Source organism: Equus asinus, chromosome 10 (genome assembly GCF_041296235.1).
Source record: "Equus asinus isolate D_3611 breed Donkey chromosome 10, EquAss-T2T_v2, whole genome shotgun sequence".
NCBI classification, from domain to species: Eukaryota; Metazoa; Chordata; class Mammalia; order Perissodactyla; family Equidae; genus Equus; species Equus asinus.
The window spans coordinates 52,953,483-52,975,590 of NC_091799.1; the positions used below are offsets into that span (position 1 = coordinate 52,953,483).

At 51.4% G+C, this 22,108-nt stretch overlaps 1 protein-coding gene across 44 annotated transcripts in view; it reads right to left on the bottom strand.

Annotated features, from left to right (window-relative positions):
• The window catches only part of EPS15L1 (epidermal growth factor receptor pathway substrate 15 like 1), a 93,258-nt gene that overhangs the window by 53,583 nt on the left and 17,567 nt on the right, over positions 1-22,108 (bottom strand). For 27 of the 44 annotated variants that reach the window (XR_011506391.1, XR_011506390.1, XR_006530498.2 and 24 more), the window contains exons 1-10: positions 21,038-21,186; positions 20,511-20,552; positions 20,234-20,323; positions 19,734-19,781; positions 18,011-18,106; positions 17,302-17,364; positions 14,766-14,891; positions 10,530-10,589; positions 7,047-7,280; positions 2,146-2,303 (exon numbers count right to left, since the gene is read on the bottom strand). Coding sequence is in view for 35 of the 44 variants with exons in the window: in XM_044774453.2 (XP_044630388.1) it covers positions 2,146-2,303; positions 7,047-7,280; positions 10,530-10,589; positions 14,766-14,891; positions 17,302-17,364; positions 18,011-18,106; positions 19,734-19,781; positions 20,234-20,323; positions 20,511-20,552; positions 21,038-21,106 (986 nt within the window). In the remaining 9 variants the exon portion in view is untranslated. Of the gene's footprint in view, positions 1-2,145; positions 2,304-7,046; positions 7,281-10,529; positions 10,590-14,765; positions 14,892-17,301; positions 17,365-18,010; positions 18,107-19,733; positions 19,782-20,233; positions 20,324-20,510; positions 20,553-21,037; positions 21,191-22,108 lie in introns of those variants that run through there. The other 17 variants (XR_011506395.1, XR_011506392.1, XM_070519328.1 and 14 more) reach the window with 6 other exon arrangements.

A 22,108-nucleotide genomic window follows, 5' to 3' on the forward strand; every position in this document is an offset into this window, starting at 1 on the left:
CGGCAGGAGGGAGCTCCTGGCTTGGCTGGAGAGCCACCAAGCCCAACCTGCGGCGCCGAGGAGCCTGTCCCTTGGGAAGACCTCATTAGCAGCTAGGAGAAATACAACCGGGTCTTCACGGAGCGCGTGGACTGCGATGGTCCAGTACACAAAAGCCATTCCTGTGGAAACGGAAGCAGCTCGGGCTGAGTACGCACGCTGGGCTCCTGCACCTGAGCCACTGGTTTTCCATGGGGACGACAAGAGCAGCATTGTGGGTTATCTCCAGGAGGGCTCGGGGCCTGGAAGGCCAGGCACGACCGCGCTACACAGCACAATCCCTCGCTGCTCAACTGTCCCTGCCCAAGTGGCCTGGTGTCCGGGCAGACGGGCAAAGGAGGGTGCCTCATGCAGTAAGAACAAGGCCTCCAGGTCTGTGACCCACGCCTGCCCTTCGCTCCCTCGGCCCGCTCCGCATGCACATTCGCATCCGGCTGCACGCGCACTTCCCATGGGCGCCTCGAAGCCCTTTCCTAAGGCGGAGCAGAGGAAAGCTGAACGTTCAGCGGACTTGGGCCCAGGGGGCGGGGTGATCCCGCTGAACGGTGATGATAGAGGCTCGGTGAAAAGTGGACTTGTTCTTGTCCCGGTTCGAGGGCAGGCTGTGACAATTTCACAGCGAGACCATTTCTCCTCCATCTGCCCGCGAGGGCCAGTCCTGCTTCGCTCGGCTCGGAAGGAGTGTGGGCTCCAAGGCCACGTGCCGGGAGCTCTGTCTGCAGCCTTCTGTGGCAGCCACCACGCTGCCAAGCAAGGCACTGGATGCTCGTGTTCTCCCCGAGATCCCTCTTGGCACGCTCTCTCCACCTCAGCGACGTCCCGCCCCCCCGGCCACTGGCAGACCATCGAGCCCATGGTCTTACTTCCGAGAGGTTACTGCTGAGCTCAGGCATCTGTCCCTTTCCTTTGCTCTTGCATGCAATGCCTCTGCGCTCCTTCTTTTAGTCCAAACATGTTCGTGATCTCATGCCATTACACCACTTACAGGCTGAGGTCTGTTATAAATTACTTTCCCCGCACTGTCCCTTTATGTTATCTGGGGATGTGTCACCACCCTTGAATTCTGTGCATGTCCATTTCAGGGTGATAAAGGGGGCACTATGTTTTATCAGTTTTTAAAAGGGGGCACTAGATGTGAGGGGCCTGCACCAGGTTCTGGTGACCAGCTCTGGGTGTCGCAAGCTCCTTCAGAAGAAACGGCCCATTTTCTCGGGTGGAGGCCTCACCTCACAATGTGGACCTCTATCAACTATTGCTAAGGACGGTCATTTCCCCAAGTCACTCAGTAATGTGCTAAATGTCACAGCTCTACTTGGAGGGATCCATCTCTCCAGAATTATGTGGAAATTCTCTCCTTATAACCCCAAGTGAAGCCCTCTAAGGCTAGGGTTCTGGGGAGAAAGCTAGAAAGTGACTTCACCACTAGCCAGTTATAAACAGAGCCACCCTGGCACTGTGAAGACTGCTCTGCCCAGCCCTGGAAGAAAGTGGGGCTGGCTCCTCCACTGGGCCCTGAGGTGTAGACCAGAGTGTTGCCAACAGCTCGCCCTCCCCCGGGAGCCAAGTCGTGGACCTGCAGAGGGCAGAGCCCCTAGAAGAGGCGGCCACAGCTCCGACTGCCCGGGCAGCCCTGCTGGAGCCCTCGGGACCCTTTCTGCACGCTCTCATCAGAGGGGGCAGGGCCCAGCGCCTGCACCCCGACTGGCTGTGGGGAAGGCTGCTTTTCCCACTAGAACCAGCATAACCACCAGCAAGAACTGGTGCCCAGCTGTTAAAGCAGACCGCCCCAGAGGACTCCAGAGAGATGAAACAGGAGACCCCTGCAGGAGGAGAGTGAACTGGCATGCATGGAATACAGGCTGCGGCCTTTATACTCATGCCTCGCTCGCCCCATCCGCCCAGCGAGAATAAAGGACCAGGCGGACACGGAGGCCTATGCAGGGCTGCAGAGGCCCCCTGATTGCCCGGGCCCCGACCGCCCCCTCCAGTCCTTCACACAGCACAACCCTCATTTCCACAGGGCTCCTCTGAGCCACCCACAACCCTCACTTCCATATAGCGAGGGCCCAAATGCTGAGAAGCAGATGTCCACCCATCTATCCTTACCATATGTGTGCTAGAAGGTTCTGGGTGAGGCCCGAGTGCATGAAGATCTCCTTCACCTCCTGGCCACTCACGTAGCCGTCCAGATCCAGGTCGGTCTTCAGGAATATCTCATCAAATCGCATCTTGTCTGCCACAGGCACCACCCAAGTCACTGTCGGCTGAAAGGGTTTTTAAAAGTTAATCCTCAAGCTTTTCATCACCTACAGATAGCCTCTATTAAAGTGCTTTCAGGCACATTTTAGCAGAAAACCCTCCTCACAACTCCATGAGCCAAGAGAGCAGACAGGATCCAAGTTCTTTAATTGGGGAAACTGAGGCTGAGAGAAGTTAATGCCAAGGCGGTCATTCTCACCCAGTGGCTAGTCTGTGCCTTCCTCCACCCCATCACAGCACCCTGATCTCCCTGTGTGAAGAGGGAGGTAGAGACCCAGCAGGTCCGTCCTCCAGAACCCTTCCATCCCTGCCACCTGGGGCATGAAGGGAAGCCAGTGATCTCTTTCCTGGAGGGGCTTCAAGTGGCCAGGCAAGACCCTGCTGACCACTCATCTCGGAAGGACCGCCTCCTGAGAACCAGCCAGGCACCCACGCCAGCCAGCCTTCCAGGTCCTTCATCTTCTATCTGCAAACACTTCTCCACAGCTGCCAGCAGTGTTCTCGACGCCTGCAGCTCCAGGATGCTGTACTCCATTTTCCTTTGTCCCTGGCCCCACTCCTTGACACAGCAGCCCCCCTGGGAGGTGTTGGCGCGCACACAGCACTGACAGGCAGTGAATGAGACTGACGTGAAGAAGGCTTCTGCACTTCAGGTAGGCACTCAGGGCCCCTCGTGCTGATGGGGAGCCCAGGCCTTGACGAGCACGCCCACCACCTGCAAGGGCCGGGCCGCACCACTCACAAGGGCGCTGCTCTGGCAGATGGAGCTGAGAGCCCGGCGCAGTGCGACTCCGGCAGCGGCTCATGTGACCTCACACAACTTGCTCAAGTTTACTTAAGAAAGACAGATGCCCTCAGGGGTCCACCAGGACATGTGCACCTCCTAATTCAGAGGCGTCAAAGTCCCTGTGATTGCTAATTCTGGATGCGTCACCTCTGACCTTTGGCACCCTCACCACACCAAGTTTCACAGCATCTCCGTTCCTTATTTGACAAATTTTTCCTCATCTGCTTTTTCTGAACAAGTCTCCCTTGTTATCCAAGTCCAGCAGAATCCTGAGGCAAGCACCAGGAATCCAGAAAGCAAGTTTGGGAAGCCAGGGACACCACATTACCCAGATCGTGCCAGTTACGGGGTTTGGGACAGGGAGTAGAATGATTGAGCACAGCAAGGAATTTATCACAAAATTTACCAGAATCTGTGGACCAAATTCAAACAGCAGGGGCTCAGGCAGCAAGCGTTCAGACTGAGAGAGACCTGTATTTTACTTGTCACATTATGTGAACTCTGTAGGGGAGATGGAGAGGCGGCCATAAAGGAATCTAATGCAGAAGAGGCTTGCTGTCTTTACGTCAAGTGGCTGGAGCAAGCTGAACCTCAGACGCCAAGAGTCCCACAGAAGTAGTAGCCCTGGGTCAGGCAGGCTAAGCTGAGGGGGAGATGGGTTTCTGTGTCCCACTGGTCCCAGGAAATTACGACTCTGGGACAAGAGTCCTAACATTCACCGCATGAATGAACTCACTGCCTGATTTTGGGGTCTCAGGGTATGTTGGCAGCAAGACCCCATCACCTACGTGGCTACAAATCCAACATGGGCCAGCCTTCTCCTTGGAACTGGGTCTCCTGGCAAGAGCTGGCTTTAAGGCTGGCTCAGCAGCCACAGGCCCCTAGTGAATGGGAACAGACCCATGACTGGAAGGGGCTCCAGCACACCTGGCGGGGAGGGCAGGACCAGGGCCCCGGGCAGGGAGTCACTGGCCTGGAGACGAGGGAAGTTGGGGAGGGGAGAGCATGGGGACTGTGAGTCCTCAGAAATGCCTGTTCTCATATCTGTGACTCCACCAGCTGCCCCATCCCTGGGGAAGGGGAGGCACACTCCTCCCCTCCCCGACTCTGACAGCGGCCGGGGTAAAATGGGTCCAGTCAGGAGTGCTCCCAGGGTCGGGGGAGAGCCAGCAGATCACCAAAAAGGGGTTAGGAGGCTAGTCAACCTTTGGCACTCAGCAACTTCCACCCCACGTGCTCCCCCGTCGGTAAAACAGCACCACTAACCCAACCTACGGTGCTTAAGAACTCTGGGCAAGAATGTTGCAGACTCAAGGTGCTGGGTTGTCTCAGAAAACGAAGACAGCTCATACCGCTCTAAGTGACGGGCCTCAGCCCCCTCTCTGACCCCACGGCACTGTCCCCTGGCTCAGTCTGCCTTGGCCTTCTTCCTGTTTCTAGAACACACCGAGGCTCCCACCTCAGAGCCTTGGCATGGGCTACTGCTCTGACAGCTTCTGTCATTCAGGCGTCAGCTCAGAAGGCCCTCCAGCCAGTGCTGTCTGCAGAAGCACGACCTGTCCGCACGCCCACACGTCCAGGCCAGGCCCTGCACTGCTTTCTCGTGGCTGTCTGACCTTCCCTGGTTTATTGATGTGCTCATCATCTGTCTCCCTACAACAGGCAGGGCCTGCCTCAGGTCACTGCAGACCCCCAGGAGGCGCTGAGCATGGCTGGTGAAGATGCCCGGGCTGGGCCATCCAGACGCCGGCTTCTGAACACACAGCCACGTAAAACTCAAGCGGAGCCTAGCTCCTGGTGGCCGTGCCTCTCCTCCTGGTGGGGCAGTGACGGGAGCTTGGAGGCCCTGTGACCAAGCCGCCTTGACCCTCTCTGATCTCTTTTTTTTTTTTTACTCTACGGTGCGATGCCTTGTTCTACAAGCTCCTTAAGAATGAGCCTCCTGAGTCGAATGCTTAACGTTACCAATACGTCATGAGCAAGAGAAATCATCATCTGATCATGCGTTTCTCATTTTTATCATTCACATTCTGAAGCTGTGTTGTGGTGCTGGCTGGCCTTCTCCTTGTCACAATTCATTGCTTTGCCTTTGAAACCACAAATGAAGCAGAAGACAAGGCGTGATTCCAAGCGTAACTCTCGTTCACGTTCTTGTATGTTTTTGACACTCTCAGAGGTACTGTTTTATAAAGAACCCACTGTGATGCTAAATTTGCCAGACAAAAAACTTTTTTTTCCTGAGGAAGATTGGCCCTGAGCGAACATCTGTTGCTAACCTTCCTCTATTTTATATGCAGGTCACTGCCACAGCAACACCACCAACAAATGGTCTAGGTCCATATCCAGGATCCGAACCTAGGCTGCTGAGGCAGAGCACACCGAACTTAACCACTAGGCCACAGGACAGACCCCAAGAAACGTCTTTTTTGATATATAAGATGCTGCCGTGCGGAGAGTCAGGAGCCCCCACATGTCTTCCTGACATGAGATGGATGCCTTCCTCATTCACTTGATCATTCAACACGTATTTACTGAGCATCAAGGTACCAGAGATTGTTTAGATGCTGAGATTATAACCAAGAACTAACTCTGCTAACACAGGGGTGGGGAGGCAGTGAGACACATTACATAATTAACTATACAATAGGCCAGGCATGGGAAATCTAGAAGAATGCAGGGTGGAGGGAGGAGGGCTAGTGGGCAGGGCCCCGGACACGCTGGGTGTCAAGTACAGTCATACCAGGCTCCCCTGAGGAGGTGCCCTGCAAGCAGAGGCCTCACAAAACGAGGTGCCGTGGTGCAATCTGGGGATGCACCCTCCAGCAGAGGGACTGCCTGAGGCAGGAGGGGCAGAGACATGAGGAGAGAACCTGGATGTGCTGGGTGTGTTTGAGGAAGGGTGGTATTTATGTGCAAGTGAATGGGACAGTTCATTCTGAATCCCTGTTGCTACGGAATGAATATTTGAGTGCCCTCCCAAATTCGTATGTTGAAACCTAACCCCCAATGTGATGGTGTAGAAGATGGTATAGAAGCACCTTTGGGAGTTGCTTAGGTCATGAGGGAGGGGCTGTCAGGAAGGGGATTAGTGCCGTTATACAAGGGGCCCAGAGAGCTCCCTCGCCACTCCCACCACGTGAGGACACAGTGAGAAGATGCTGTCCCTGAGCCAGGAAGAGAGCTCTCACCAGACGTGGAATCTGCTGGCGCCTTGATCTTGGGCTTCCAGCCTCCAGAACTGAGACAAATAAATGTGATACCAGCCCTGATATTGGTTCCCCGACATTAAACCCAGCATATATGGGGTTAGAACCAAAACACTCATTCCCTGCTTACTTCCTGGCTTCCTGGCTCCAGAATCCACTATTCTCCATGGAGACAGACACAGCCAGGGACAAGCACCTGGATTCATTACCTCCTCCCAACAAGGAGCTATAGGCTGGCGGGAAAGCTGCTGACCAGCAAGGTCACAGGCTCCCTCCTCTCTGTAAGTAGTCTCAAGGCCAAAGACAGGCTGGTGGGAAAGCTCCAACCAGCAAGACCATATGCTCCCCCTCTCCTACCTAAAACCACAAATAAAAACCCTTCCTTTTAGCTTTTTGGGGAGTTTGGGATCTCAGCGTTAGCTGCCCTTTCTCCTTGCTCAGCACCGTGCAATAATAAAATTCCTACTTTCTTCCACTACACCCGGTGTCAGAGATTGGCTTGCTGCGCCACGGGTGAGCGAACGCAATTGAGGCTTGATATCAAATGTCTGCTGTCTGTAAGCCCCCTGGCCTGTGGTACTCTATTATAACAGCTCAAATGGACTAAGATACCTGTTGTTAAATTTTTTTTCATTTAATCACCAATTTTACCCTTTTGGGGTCACAAATTACCTTCTCCCAAGAAACATCCTGCTGGGACTCTACATGGGGAGACAGCTGCTTTGAGAAGTGGCCTCACACAGAGGGCCCTGTACCTGTGTTTGCTTAATGCCGTGCTTAGGAGACAAGCTTCCTGTGCTGTTCAGACTGCTGACACTGCCATGGGAAGGTGTGGAGCGGAGGCTGTCTTTTGGCGGAGGGCTGGCGGGCAGGACAGGCACAGCACCTGGGAACACTGTCTTCTTTCTCTTGGAAGGTGGGATGAGGGACGGGGGCAGGACGGCGGGCACGGGCTCCTTCTCGAGAGCTCGGTACACCAAGTGCATGGCCTGTGGGTGAAAAGAGAAGCATGCTCAGGTGGCAAGTCCCGGGCCGTGGGCGGGAGGGCAGCCCTTTCAGGGCCTGCATTGATGTGACAAAGACTGCTCTTTGGAGGTTGCTTCCAAGCTGAACAGAGTAAAAATAAACCTTTTCTGTTGAGCTATGCTTCCAATCCATAATTTTTCAAGACATTTGTTTAATCACACGAGACTGAAATGAATACACAAGGAATTCAATCATGCCAGACTCCACACGTCCCGTCCCCCACAGGAGGGCCACCAGCTCTAGGACTGACAACTTTCAAAGTACTGGAACTTGGAAGTCTAAAGACACGACGAGAGCTGCATGTACTTCAAGATATTTGGGAGACTCAGAAAACAATGGGAAAGGGCCTGCCTTGCCCAGGAAGGGCAGCACTCCTGTTCAAAGCAGGCAAGAAAAGGAAACTTTGTCTAAAACAAGGATTTAAAAGTCTGTTTTAAAATGTAAGAAAATCAAACCAAAATTACAACCCTTTCCACTTCAAAATATTCTTTAAGTTGCTATTTGCAGAGAGAACAGATCGATAACATAGGTAAAATTTACAGTCTCTTAAAAACTCTACAAAATGTTAGATGCAGCTAGTGATGAAAAGAAACACACAATGACACGATTCTAAGAGTCATTTCTAGAAGAACATAAATCTTGGCTGAAATGATGAGAAATGATAAAAACAAAACAAAAACGTAAACGCAGGCAGTAAGAAGACAGGTGTTCATGGGTTCACCATAGGCCAAGTGCCCCATTCCTGGGGACCACCCCCAGAGCAGTGCAATGACACGAACACCTAAAGTCAAGTGCGGTCAAAAGAAACGTACAAAACGAATAATGAGGTGCTGAGGGAAGGGGGAGTTAGTGTTTAACGGGGACAGAGTTTCAGTCTGGGAAGGTGAAGAGAGTCCTGGAGATGGCTGCTGGTGACGGGTGCACAACAATGTGGTTGTGCTTAACGCCACTAAATTGTCCACCTAATAGTGGTGACGATGGTAAACTATAATGTGTATTTTACCATAATAAAGAAATAAATAATGTACAGCCAGTAAAAACAAGAGGATGATGAAGAAACATGGAAAATGCTCAAAGTCAAAAGGCAGAACAGAGTTGACATGTGTAGCAGGAAAAATACATACAACTGAGTACTGTTGGATGTAAAGGATTATGAGGAAAACTGCAAGAGAAATTGATAATTTCCCTGGAAAATGGTTTAAATTTCACTTAGAAATTTAAAATCTCAAAGGCTTTACACACATATAGTACGATAATCAGCAGCTTCAATTTGTGTGTATATTGTAAAGTCACATTTTAAAGATGTTAAAATTCCCAGAACAGAAGATCTATCTTAAGGATATTGTATTTCATCATTTTTCTATAACTTAGAAATTCCCAGATCATTCAGACTTTTTGAGGGGGGTGTGGGGGGTTGGTTGAACTTAATTACTATCTATTAAAGTGCTGTCCTTCACTACAAGGGGCTGCTTTATTCTACTTTGAGATTTAATGGAACGAGGTGAGTGAACACATCCCATGAATAGGTGAGAAAAGTCAAAGATGTATGTGACGTGGAGGGAAAGGAGGGGGAACAGAATGACACAGGCCCAGGGTGAGGAGGGCAGGCGCGGGGGGAAGTCAGCCCAGCCCACTGGGAGGCTGGAGGCAGGTGGAGAGCTGCAGGGGTGTGGAGGGAGGGCAGCTTCGTGAGGAGATGGCCCACTGGACACACAGACCCACAGCTGCCACTAAAAGGAGAAGAAGGTGGGAGTGCCAGGGCTCCGGCACAGACAGCAGCAGATGTGGAAGTGGATGTCAGTGTGCTGGGGCATCTGCAGGCCACATCTAATGTACACCTACTTCCCAGCTCTGTGTGCTGAGAGGGCCTGGAAGCACTGGCACCCCAGGAGCACTGAACACCCCAGCACCCAGATCTGATTTCTAACACTATTCTCCAGTACGAGGTACTGGGGCTCCCTGGAGAAACAGTGGACGACGTGGCTGGGGCAGGGAAGGTTCAGGGGGAGCCAGGAGCATCTTACCGTGCCAAAAGGAAGCAAGTACTCAGAAAATGATGGGGTGTGACCAAAGGACAAAGGAGCCAGATAGGAGGAGCTCCCACTGGGCAAAATAAATCCCGCCACGAAAGGATGAGAAACCTCTGGACGCATTTATGAGTCCACTCTGAATGAACAAATTCCTGACGGTAGAAGGCCAGCTAGAGAATGTGTGAGGAATGCCAGAGTTAGAAGATCGCTAGTTAGCAACCAACACAATCCTAACTGATTCAGGTGAGGCTCCTGGGAGGGTCCAAGAACCAGCAGGGGAGTTGGAAGGTTAAGGGGGCGTTTAGTCTCCACGTGTCTCCCATGAGACTGCGCACAGGGAAGCGAGTGACTCCGCAGGGAGAAACCCTGACTATGACCAAGGTCGACGCCGTGCTAATGATGCACAGTAAGACATCAAACGCCCTACTGATGTCGTCTGTCCCAAGGAGAGTGCACACCACCTCAGTGGGGACCTCCCCCACGAAGCGCATGGCCTGGATCGTCATGAGGAAAGAGCAGAGAAGCCAGCAGCAAGCGGCCTGCATGCTTCAAAATGCCCATGCGGCCAGGAGACATGAGGACAGATGAGAAGCTGCTCCAGAGCAGAGGGCCCGCAAGAGACGAGGCTGCAGCCTCCTTTGCTGGGAAGGATGTTTTGGGGACAACTGGCAAAATCTGAATAATATCCTTAGATTAGATAAGATAATGATAATGTAATAATTGATAAAGTAATGTATCAAATACAAGATCTGACACATCATAATAGATACTATAATAAATTAGAGGACGTTGACATGCATTTCCCTGATTTTAAAATAGACAGTGGTTATGTAAGAGAGTTCCCTGGTCTTAGGAAATACACACTAACGTATTTCAGGATGAAGAGGGATGGTGTCTGCAACTTACCCCAAAACGGTTCAAAGGAAAAATCCGTGTGTGTGTATACATACACCCACGTGGAGAGAGAGGAAGGAAAAAGCAACCCACTCAAAAAATAACCCTGGGGAATCTGAGTGAGGAAGATTCTATACTACTGCAACTTTTCTTTAAATCCAAACTATGTCAAAATAAACACTTGAAAAATTAAAGAAAAGAAGAAAAAAACCGAATCCAGAACCCCTCCCCAAGCAGAACCCCTCCTTCCTCAGCAGAGTGGGAAGGAGAGTCCCGGCAGGGGCCTACCACAGCAAACTCATCTCTGTCCAGGTGTCCATCCTTGTCGATGTCACTGAGGTCCCAGACCTGCAAGACAAACAGCAGCAAGGCTTACTAGGCGGTTACTGAGGCTCATTGGGGGGTACCGAGGCTCAGTGGGGAGGTACCGAGGCTCACTGGTGGGTATCGAGGCTCACTGGTGGGTACCGAGGCTCACTGGGGGGGTTCCAAGGCTCACTGGTGGGTACCGAGGCTCACTGGGGGGGTTCCAAGGCTCACTGGGGAGGTACCAAGGCTCACCGGGGGGATACCGAGGCTCACTGGTGGGTACTGAGGCTCACTGGTGGGTACTGATGCTCACTGGTGGGTACCAAGGCTCAGTGTGAGGATACCGAGGCTCACCGGGGGTACCAAGGCTCACTGGGGGGTACTGAGGCTCACTGTGGGCATACCGAGGCTCACTTGGGGGTACCAAGGCTCACTGGGGGGTACTGACGCTCAGTGAGGGGTACCGAGGCTCAGTGGGGGGATACCAAGGCTCACTGGGGGGTACCGAGGCTCACTGGGGGGTACCAAGGCTCACTGGGGGGATACCGAGAGGCTCAGTCAGGGGATACCAAGGCTCACTGGGGGTTACCGAGGCTTACTAAGGGGGTACTGAGCCTTACTGAGGGGAGTACCAAGGCTTACTAGGAGTGGGTACTGAGGCTTACTGAGGGGGGCACCGAAGCTTACTGTGGAGGAAAGGCCCATGGGTAGCAACGGCACCAGCCAGAACTCAAGATTCTGAGGGCTCGGAGCATAGCAGAGTTAAAGAGAGGCGATCAAAATGCATTTAAGAACCAGTCTGTAGGTTCTCTGAAAAACCATCATCTGATGAAGTACTCAATTCCAAGATCCTTTCTGCCATGCTATGTTCATTTTCTCTAACAAACTATTGTGATTATAATCACATCCACCCTGATTTTTAGATCATGTGGTTTTGGTGGTGTTGCTCTGCACACAAGCCCTGCCCACTACACACACACACACACACACACACCAATCCAGCCCTTGCCCCCATTCCTACTGGGCAGGGCTGTGGACATGCACTTGAACAGGTCTGTGGGGTCATGTCTCCTCTCCCATTGGTGGATGCTGAGGCAGGTGCCATGGAATGTGCTAGGCCCACCCAGCACCCTGAAAACCAGGTAGGTGGGTATAGGTTTCCAGAGCAGGTCAAAGGCCGTGTGGTGGATTTCCTAAAGCACAAACGACGCACTAGCTTCCTGACCCAGGTCAGCCCTCCCAGACTGCCAGGCCTGAATGGACAATGCTGGGCATGGCGCCAGATCCTGGAGCTAAGCAGACACCTGGGGTCCATCTGTGATGCTTCCTGTGCCAGTACCTGCTCCCTCATCAATAGCTACCAACTTCAGCCCAGGGATGTTTCTCCCCTGTGGGTCCTCCCTTCCACCCCTGCTGCTGTGTCCTTGGCGTGGACCTCTCCAGCACTCCACAGAGGCCAGAGCCTCTAGCTGACCTCCCTGCCTCTAGTCTTGTCCCCAGGGTAGCCACAGAGCTGGCTCTAGAATGCACTCTGACCCTGCCCCGCCCTGCTGATGGCATCCAGTCTCTGCCCCTCAGCCTGGCACACCAAGTCCCCTGTGCCTGTGGTGGGCCCCTGCACCCCAGCCCAGCCTCCTGGGACTCCAGGTTGACTTCTGGGGACCCCAAACTGTTCAAAGTCCCCTCAAGCAGCATGGATGCCCTTTTAAAGGTGTGTGACATCAGGCTGAGTGCTTTATGCCTGTCGTCTCAATTTCAGAAGCAGAGGCTCAGAAAGAGTAACTTTCCCAAAGATACAGCACATATGTGGGGAGGGCCAAGACTGGACAGGCCTTTCTGGCTCCACAGTCCTCCCCTGCCCAGGGCTTGCCCACGTCAGCGCCACTGACATTCGGAGCCAGCTCATTCTCTGTGGTGGGGCATCCTGTGCATTGCAGAATGTTAAGCAGCATCCCTGGTCTCCACCTACCTGGTATCAATAGCACCCAACCCAGGTGGGACAACCAAAAATGTCTCCAGATGTTGCTCAACAGCCCTTGAGGTGAAACTGCCTGGTGAGAGCCCCAGGCCTACCCAGCATGCCAGGCTGCCTCTGCTCATGCTGTCATGTGCCTGGCCTTCTCACCCCGTCGTCTGCCACCCATCTCTTCATTCAGGAGGACGTAACCCCGGGACATCGGCTCTAGGAGGCTCTCCCTGACTGCCTTGTACCCCTCTGCTCAGGCGGGTCAGGCTCCTCCCCTCTACCACTGTCCTCCATGGCCAGAACTCTGATGACTAGGGAGGCAATGGGGTTGGAGGGTGCCAGGGAAGAGTGAGGGCTCTGGAGACCATGGACCTTGTTCTCGTCCTGTGCAACCCTGGGTGACTGACTGGACATTCTGAAGGCCCCTTTTCCTCACCTGGAAAACGGGGGTGACACCATCCATAACAGGGTGGTTACAAGTACGCAATGACTTGATTTATGCAAAGCACTAAAACAGGGCCTGGTACATACTAAGCCCTCAATAACTAAATATTAGCATCTTAACCATTATTTTATTTATTTGGCCTCCTGAACTGTATTAATTTCATCCCCATCTTCCCAGTGCTCGGCACAAGGTGTGGTCCAGAGCAGGCTCTGAAAAATGCTTGCTGAATGACCGAATGGATGCATGATGTGTGGGTGCACGGATGCATGGATGAATGAGTATATGCAGAGATACACGCATGCACAGAAGAATGGGTGCATGGATATGGATGCGTGTCTGCACGGATGGAAAGGTGCACAGATGAATGGGTACATGGATATAGATGCACACACGCACGGATGGATGGGTGCATGGAAGAATGGGTGCATGGATATGGATGCATGTGTGCATGCATGCACTGGGTGCACAGAGGGTTTGGTGAGTGGAGAGAGGGGGAAAGGAGAGAAGGGCAGATGAGAAGTGACCCCTGTACCACAAGACCTGGAGCGGGTCAGAAGACTTGCAGAACACGCACTTCCTAGCCACAGCTCCCTCCTAATAAAGCACATTCCACCACAGTGGGCCTCCCAGCCTTGTCTGTGATTTGGCTCCATGACAGTCTGCCATTATTACATTCAACAGTCAGGTATTTGACAAGGACACCAAGTAAGGGCACACACCGCGCAGGAATAGGTCACCTCATCCTGCTGCTGTTAAAACTCACACCTCATGAAGATGGTTGGTGATCAACACAGGTCCCCATCACAGGGCTCTGTCTACACCACACCACAGCTAAGAGGAGGACAAAGGGATTTGAGAAGTCCCCTTCCTTAGCAGCCTCATTTCAGAACAAAGTATCAAGTCAGGCTCTAGCTGGGTCCGATCAAATGAGCCAGTGTCTGCAAGTCATATTTAAACAGGAACATATGAGGGGAATCCACAGGGGCAGGAAATTGCAAGCCTCCTCAGGGTTCCCCCAAAGGTCAGGAGCTAGACCCAGAGATGGCGCCCACAGGGGCCCAGGGCTCCAGGAGCCCCACTCAGTCCTCCCACTCTGGGCTGGTGCCTGCTGAGTCGTAGCAATCCCATCCAGATAGACGACAACAACACCCATCCCCTCTGAGTCAGAGAAGGGAATCCAGCAGAGACAGCCATGTGAAGTGGGCTTTGTGACCAGAGCGAACACGTCGGGGTGTAACGCAAACCTCATTAGAGGGAAAACAATCTGCAGTAGAAAGCTGTATCTAAAACACTTGGACTTAAATGGGAAAAAACTGAGGGATATTTTTTTAAAAAAAGAGAATGCATAAAACTTTTTCTAAACTTGGAGCAGAATTTAAAGTCCCCTTACCTTAAGCTCACAGACAGAAAAAACAGTAACAAAAAATAGAAAATTACTAAGGAGATACAGACACCCACTCCCACACTTCTTCCTGGAAGTGCGGTAGAGGGGGAAATCCCAGGGCTGGGTTCGAGTCCCAGCTCTGCCCGTGCATGGGCAGTGGGGAGTGAGTTCACTTCCGAGGCTGCCCTGCCACGTGCACAATGGGCCCACAGCAGCACCTTCCCATAGGTTGGGGAGCACCTTCGAGCCGCACTCCAGGAGGCCCCAAGCCAGCCTGACTGAAGTAAATGCTCCATCCACGCCAGTCTTACGAAGCCCCCTGAGGGTACACGGTGTGATCAGGCCTCATAAGTGACTGTGGGGAGCCAGCCCAGGGCCGACCAAACTCAGGACAGTACAGGATGCAAGCGAACCACTTACCCTGCCCAGGACATCAAGAGGCAGCTTTGAGTTCATGAGAACTGGCTTGACTTTGTCTCCGGAGAGCAAGCCATTGATGGGTAAGAGGCTCTCAAAAATTCCGTCGAATTTTGCCTTTTCTTCCACCTGGTTGGAAAGAAACAGCCTGAGTGCGTGAGAAAGTGTGCCTGTGAGAGTCCAAAACAAGCTCTGAGCTGAGGCTGAACACAAATGACCAGGAGCCACCAGTGGCCTCGCTCAGAGCACAGGGCCGTCTCGGAGCACTCCCAGGACGAACTCCTTGAAGAAGGAGGCAGCTCTGGCGGCCAAGATCAATGGGAAAGAGGACCCAGCCCTGGGCCAGGGACACAAAGATCACCCTACCTACCTGCTCAGGGCTCACTAGGACGAGAAAGGCAAAAGTGTGAACGGGTTTTAGTTCTTTAAGAAGAAGAAGTAAATCTAGATATCAAGCCACAGAACTAAAGACTCAAATATAAAAAAAACCCAAAGACTTAACCAATTATCCAAATCAACTTTAAGCATAAGAAGTCCTCTGTGTCTCACAGTCATAAAATAAATATTAAAAGCTCCTCCTGGACAGAGTGAGGTCTGGGCAGGACTTACAGTGCAGACTAGCAGCTACTGCTGTTCTCAAGTCTGAAATGCAGGCAGCATGAGGAAGGGCCGTCAGGGAGGAGGGTCTGGGCAGGGCCCTGCAGTCTGCCCTCCTACGGAAATAAAGCCTGAGGCAAGTGGAACCGGGGACAGCAGAGCTCTCACCACCAGCCCTGACCACAGGCTGGAGGCACGGGAAGTGCTAAGAAAACACCCCCAAAAAGGGTCCATCGGCGGAAGAATGGATAAGCACAGTGCGGTCCATCCACACACTAGAATGTTAGCCCTAACGACATAGGAAGTTCCAACCCTGCTACAACATGGATGAACCTTGAGGACATCAGGCTACAAGAAATAAGCCAGACAGAAAAGGACAGATACTGTACGATCCCACTCATACGAGGCCCACAGAGGAGTCACACTCAGAGAGACAGAAGGTAGGACAGAGGGTGCCAGGAGCTGGAGGGCGGGGAGTGAGTGTTTTAACGGGACAGAGTTTCAGTTTGGGACGATGAACAAGTTCTGGAGGTAGATGGTGGGGACGGCTGTGCAACCATGTAAATGGACCTAATGCCCCTGAACTGGATACTTACAAATGGGTAAGACGGTGAACTTTACCTTACGTGTATTCCACCAGAATTAAAAAGAAAGAAGAAAGAAAGAAGCAGACGCTGCACGCATGAGCAGCTGCGAGCGCTGAGAAGACAAATGCCCTGTGTCTGCCTTGAGCCTCTGGGATTTCCCTGATCCCTCAGACTCGCTTCTAGGTTCTTCCAGAAGGCCAGGAACATTCACAACAGAAAAGAACTTTTGGCACTTGGGGTTTGTCTCTCTTTCTCTGAACAGAATGCCGAGTCTCTTAGGAATGGTCGACCCCATCACGGCACCATTCCCACCCCTGACTGCTCTCTGCAAAGCTTTGCGGGCTCCTCAGCCACCAGCCCTCCTCCTGAGGCCTCAACTCGGCCCCTGCCAGAGAGGGCTGGAACAGTTCAAGGAATAAGATCTCTCTGGCACTGTTTTTCACAACAAAGCAGCTCTTTTTCAAAGTAGGCGTTGCAGAACTGGACTACAGAGAAGGAAACCCTCCGATACCGCGACCTCCACCAGCAAACTACGACTTCTCAACTCCTCAGTCACATAGGCCTCCTCCTGCCCTGTCTCTGCATAGACCTTCCCCATCTAAACGCTTCCAAGGAGAGAAGAGACCAACCGCATAAAACAAGACAAGAGCCCTCGACTGGGGGGGGGGGGTCCTTATTTTACAGAAAGACTATGATTAATGTTGCTTTTTAAGCCAAATAAAAGGAAATGTGACAACCTCTCACAAGTGGGGAGCAAGGAGGTCCCATTACCTGGGAGACCATCTCCCTGCCCCACGTGTGTTCCCTTGACGAGTAATTCCCCACTTACTAGAAGACGCCACTCATTCTTTAATCTCTAGAAGCAGTAACACAGCTTTACAGGCACAACATCCTCTGTCTTAAAAATAATACTAAGTGCTGAGAGAAGTTTTTCAAAAAGCAATGAGAGCATCAGAAACGAAGGCATTATAACGTGTAAACGGGCTGGAAATAAGAGACAGCTATGAAGACATGCTGGCAGTCTTCACGCCCGCAAGTTCTCACAATTTCCCCTTCCATCCTGATTAAAAAGCAACAAAACCCACAGAACATGACCTAGAAATGCAAGATTTAAACTGCAGAATTTTAAGAACCCAGCTCCTGAAACTGCCTTAGCGGGCAACACCTAATTATAGTAAAAGGCTATAGCTGTTTCAAGATTCTAATTTGAAAAAGTTATTTCATCCAAATTCTGTGGCACACTCACTCTGAAACAAAACAGATAAATTGTCCTGCGAAACGTTTTGAACAACATCATAAATGGCTAAAACCATTACACGTGTACGACAGCCAGGGGTGCCCCTCTGGTCACTTACCCTCACAGCCCAGTGGGCCTCTGCAGAAGGCGGCGGGACCATCAGAGGGCTGCTGGTGTCGTGCTGTGGAGAGAGAGAGACATCCCGCCATGGTGCCACAGAAGGATGTGTTTATTGAAAGGATACACATTTCAAAGTGCTTTCAAAACAGGGGAAGGTCTCAAAAAGTTAAACACAGAATTACCATATGACCCAGCAATTCCACTCCCAGGTATGCACTCAAAAGAATGAATCCTTGTATATGAATTATGATGCCCACCAACAAATGAACATAAAATGGGGGAGACCAGACAAGGCATTCTCATTCAGCCATGAAAAGGAATGGAGCCCCAACACACACGACAATATGGACGAGCCTTGAAAACATCATGCTGAGTGAAAGAAACTGGGCACAGGATTCTATGAAACAGCCGGAACAGGCAAATCCATAGAAACAGAAAGCAGCTTAGTGGCGGCCAGGGGCTCAGAGAGGGGGAAATGGGGAGTACAGTGTTTCCTTCTGGGGTGATGAAAATGTTCTGGAACTAGATAGGAGTGATGGCTGCACAACATCGTGAATGCACGAAGTGCACCTGAGTTGTTCAATTTAAAATGGTTAATTTTAGGCTATGTAAATTTCACCTCAATAACAAAAAAGAGGGAGAGAGAAAACATGGAGATAGATGGATGGTGATAGAAGAATGTGAACTTGAAGGATTTTGACACTTACAAATTTAGGCGGCGGCATGTTCAAATTCAGATTGCTCAAGGTAACTTCATGACCACTCTGTGCACAGGCCACTAATCTCAGGGCAACATAGAAACCCTGCAAATCCAAAAAGGCGGGGAGGTGTAACCCCACGCAGCTGTCAGCAGCAGGGGGAGAGCTGTCTGCGGCAGCGAGCTCCGAGGAAAGAGGTATTTCCCTTCACTTCAACAAGGACTGCATGTGTGAAAGTCACTTACGGCGTCAGCTGGAACTGGTATTACCCTGGGAGCACGGTTTAAAGGACTATGCTGAAACAGACTCAGCTCATTGCATTCTGAACACTGTAAAATTCCAAATAAATGTACTTTCAAAAATAATGAGCTCCCAACATTTAGGAAATGCTAGATTACATATGTAGCACACTTAATATGTTTAAGACTATAAATGATGGTTCAAATAAGCGTTGATTTTTTAAAAATGGTTTGAAATAGGGCTGTTTCAGAATTGACACTCATGATTCACTGTGATCCCCTCGGCCTCTGTGACCAGGGCCCGCCCACTCGCCACCAGCCTGACATGGACTCCACCTCCCACGCAGAGACGAAGGCCCTGAGCTCGGCCCGTGGGGCCTGGGCTCCTCCCTGCCGCTTCCTGACCCAGAACCAGCCACACCACAGGCTTAGTGGACTCTGGAGGCCTCACTGAATTTTCAGTTGATCAATGGGCCTACGAACATGGACCTTTTTAAAGTTATAAACACAATTACGGTTCTTAAAACTTCTTCAAAGAGAGAAGCACAAGACCACCTTTCTCAGGCTGACCTCCACAGAATGCCCACACACCGGGCAGAAAAAAGGGGATGTAAATCAGTTTAGGGGAGCTGCATTAGGCAAAGTCAACAGGTTTCTTTTCCACGAGGCCCCTGAGAACCTCTACCGCACAGCGTGACTCTCGAGGGACGGAGGGACAGCTGACGGTGCTCTGCCAAGAGACCAGGTCAAGGATCTTGGGCACAGGAACAACACCCCTCGGAATGCAGCTTGGGGAAAGGCTGAACTAAATTTCAATATGACCATTTAAAATCATTTGTAAGTCCTACAACCTTCCATTTACAGAACAGTCTCGAAATGACAAAATTATGACGGAGAGAGGCCAGCAGTTGCCAGGGGTGAGGGTGTGACGACTGAGAGGCAGGACGAGGGGGATTCTTTGGGGTGCTGGAGCAGTTCCATACCCCGACTGTGGCGGTGGTGACATGAAGCTGTGCAAGTGATAAGATTACACAGAACTATATAGACCAAAAAACCCAAAACAGTGCATGCACAAGGGGTCAGCCCTGAGAAAGCCTCTGGTTGGGCACTGCGTCTGGCTCTGAGCACTGCGCTGCCATGACATATGCGGCTCTCACTGTGGGGAGCTGGTGAAGGATACACGGGAACTTTCTCAACTATTTTTGCAACTTACATGAGAGTCTGAAGTTATCTCAAAATAAAAAATTTCGAAAACATTTTAACCACTTGTAAGCATACAAAATATTAAAAGATATGCTAACCATGAAAGCTAGTTCCAAGTGTTCAAAAGACCTTTATTTCAAAATGAAACCCTCCCATTTTAACAGTCTGATGGCTGCCCTTATGTCTAGTAATACTTGTCAGTGGCAACAGTGAGGAAGGAAGTGCAGACGTGACCCGCCTGGGGGCTCTGGCCCAGCCCCTCCACTTGCTCTGTGTATACGTGTATATACCTGTTTGTCCAAGAACCCTTTACCTTCTGGGTCAGCCAAGTCCCATATCTGTGGAAACACAAAAATGCTTATGAGTGTGACCATTGATCATTGCCCCTTTATTCACAAAACAGGAGCTGCCATCGCCGCATGTGGGCCTTATGGTAGTCCAGAGAGGCCACACACTCGGAGCGCCCCTCCCTCCCACCAAGGGCACACTGCTGGTCAGCGGCAGAGGCCGGAGAACAGCCAGGTCCACTCCGCTCCAAAGCCGACATAAATCCTTAAGCTGTCAAGACCCCAAAAGCACACAGGCCTCTTGTCTGCCACCCAAGCAGCAGGTGGCGATTGCCAAGCATTTAGATCCACCAGTTACAGCCCTGAGAGGCTCGCAGTGGCCAGCCCACGCCCCAAGAGGAGTGTAGAGCCCAGAAAAAGGTGGTTGCACAGGCTGACCTTCACCTGCCAGTGGAGCCCTGAGGGTGGCCACAAGAGAGAAATCACTACCGTTCGTCACATACCTTCCCAAGGGTAATGTCTGAGAGCCCAGACTTCTTTAGAAAGAGTGCAGCTTCACTCGCCCCAACTCGCCCTGTGTACGCTGGGTCTACCTGGAAGGGGAGCAACACCTGAGACGAGGCTCAGCAGACAGGCAGCAGGGAAAACATCTCACGGACTATTGGCCAAGAATTCAGAGAACAGCAAGGGACTGACAGCGCCGCTGGGCTCCAATTCAGGATTGTGTTGTCCAGTCACTCGCTTTCTAGTTCAATCCAGAAAGACACCAGCAAAACTTACCTGCTTGTAATAAGATTCATATAATGGATTTCCAGTGAGAATCTGTAAACAAAACCACAGATACTGGTCAAAAGTGGACAGACCCTCTCTAAAAAGAAAAGTGTTGTCCTCTCAGTTTTTTTTTTATAAAACATCAGCATTCTTTTGTTTGCTTGTTTTTTAAAGACTGGCCCTGAGCTAACATCTGTTGCCAATCTTCTTTTTCTTCTTCTTCTTCTCCTCCCCAAAGCCCCCCAGTTCACAGTTGTAGATTCGAGTTGCAGGTCCTTCTAGTTCTGCTATGTGGGACGCTGCCTCAGCATGGCCTGACTAGCAGTACTAGCTCCGTGCCCAGGATCCAAACTGGTAGAACCCTGGGCCGCCAAAGTGGAGCGCACAAACTTAACCACTCGGCCACGGGGCCGGCCCTCCTCTCAGTTTTGTCATTATCAAAGTACCTAATAGTGAAAATCAAAATGTATGCACTCTAAATGTCCTCTATACACAGACTGCACTCTATTATTTTCACACACAGATGTCACACTTACTTGATTCAAAGAAAGAAAATGCAAATGCTCTTTAATAAGTCCCAATTCCAGTGCAAACAACACAGTCATTCAGGAAGGAGCAGCAGCCCAGAGTCGAGTTCCATTCGCTGAACGATGAGATTTCAACGTGTCCGGGAGCTCAGAGCGGAAAGACACCCTTCTCCTTTGAGATTGGCCTCTAGCCCCAGAATCAGAGCAGGAGTTTCTGCTCGTCATCATGAATCACCAGACACGCAAGCTCCAGACCAGTTTCCCTGCCCCAGGAGTCATTCCCACCCACCCTGTCCTCTACCAGCCACCCAGGGACTGAACAAAAATGCACCCTGACTGGCCCCAACAGGGAGAGAGCTAGCCAGGGGCCACTTCCACCATAGCAGGCAGGAAGTTCAAAGTCCTCGGCTCAGCACAGAAGAAGCTCTGAGTTCTAGCCATCAGATCCCTGAGTCGTCACTGTTCAGAGAAGGTAACCACCTCATCTGGGTCATGTGCCCAAGCGAGGCCCATCTGGATTCAGCCTGGCTGGCAGCTGAGCCCCAGCAGTTTCCACAGTGCCCACGGCCTTCTTCCCAACCGCAGTGAGTCGTCCCCCAGCGGGCAGGACGGGGTACTCGGAGGAGGTGAGAATTAAGCAGCTACTAAGATGTTGGCTAGAAAGAATTAGAGTGTTGGTGTTTTACTGCGGGAAAGGGAAAAAGCAGTCCGCAAACCTCCTGTTGATTGAATGGGCAAAGAAAAGTGAAGATGACACAGCTATACTTAATCACGTAGATGAACAGGTGTGGAAACAGCTAAAGAGAAAAGAGCTTGGACTGCGGAGTACCGGATGAGAGGTGGGCGACAGTGTTTGTTTTCAAAGTCTCTGAAGGTTTCACTGGATTTTTCATAATGAATAAGATTGGGGGCAGGTGGGTTCCTTCCAGTCACAGTCACTGGATTGGAACCAGCCCAACACTTAACCCTTGTGGCACCGTGAAGAGTCATTTCAGGTTAAAAATGACACCCGGCTTACAGTCAGCTCCTCTGGGGGATCCCAGCACGTGCGCATGTATAAAGAAGAAAAAGTGCCGAGAA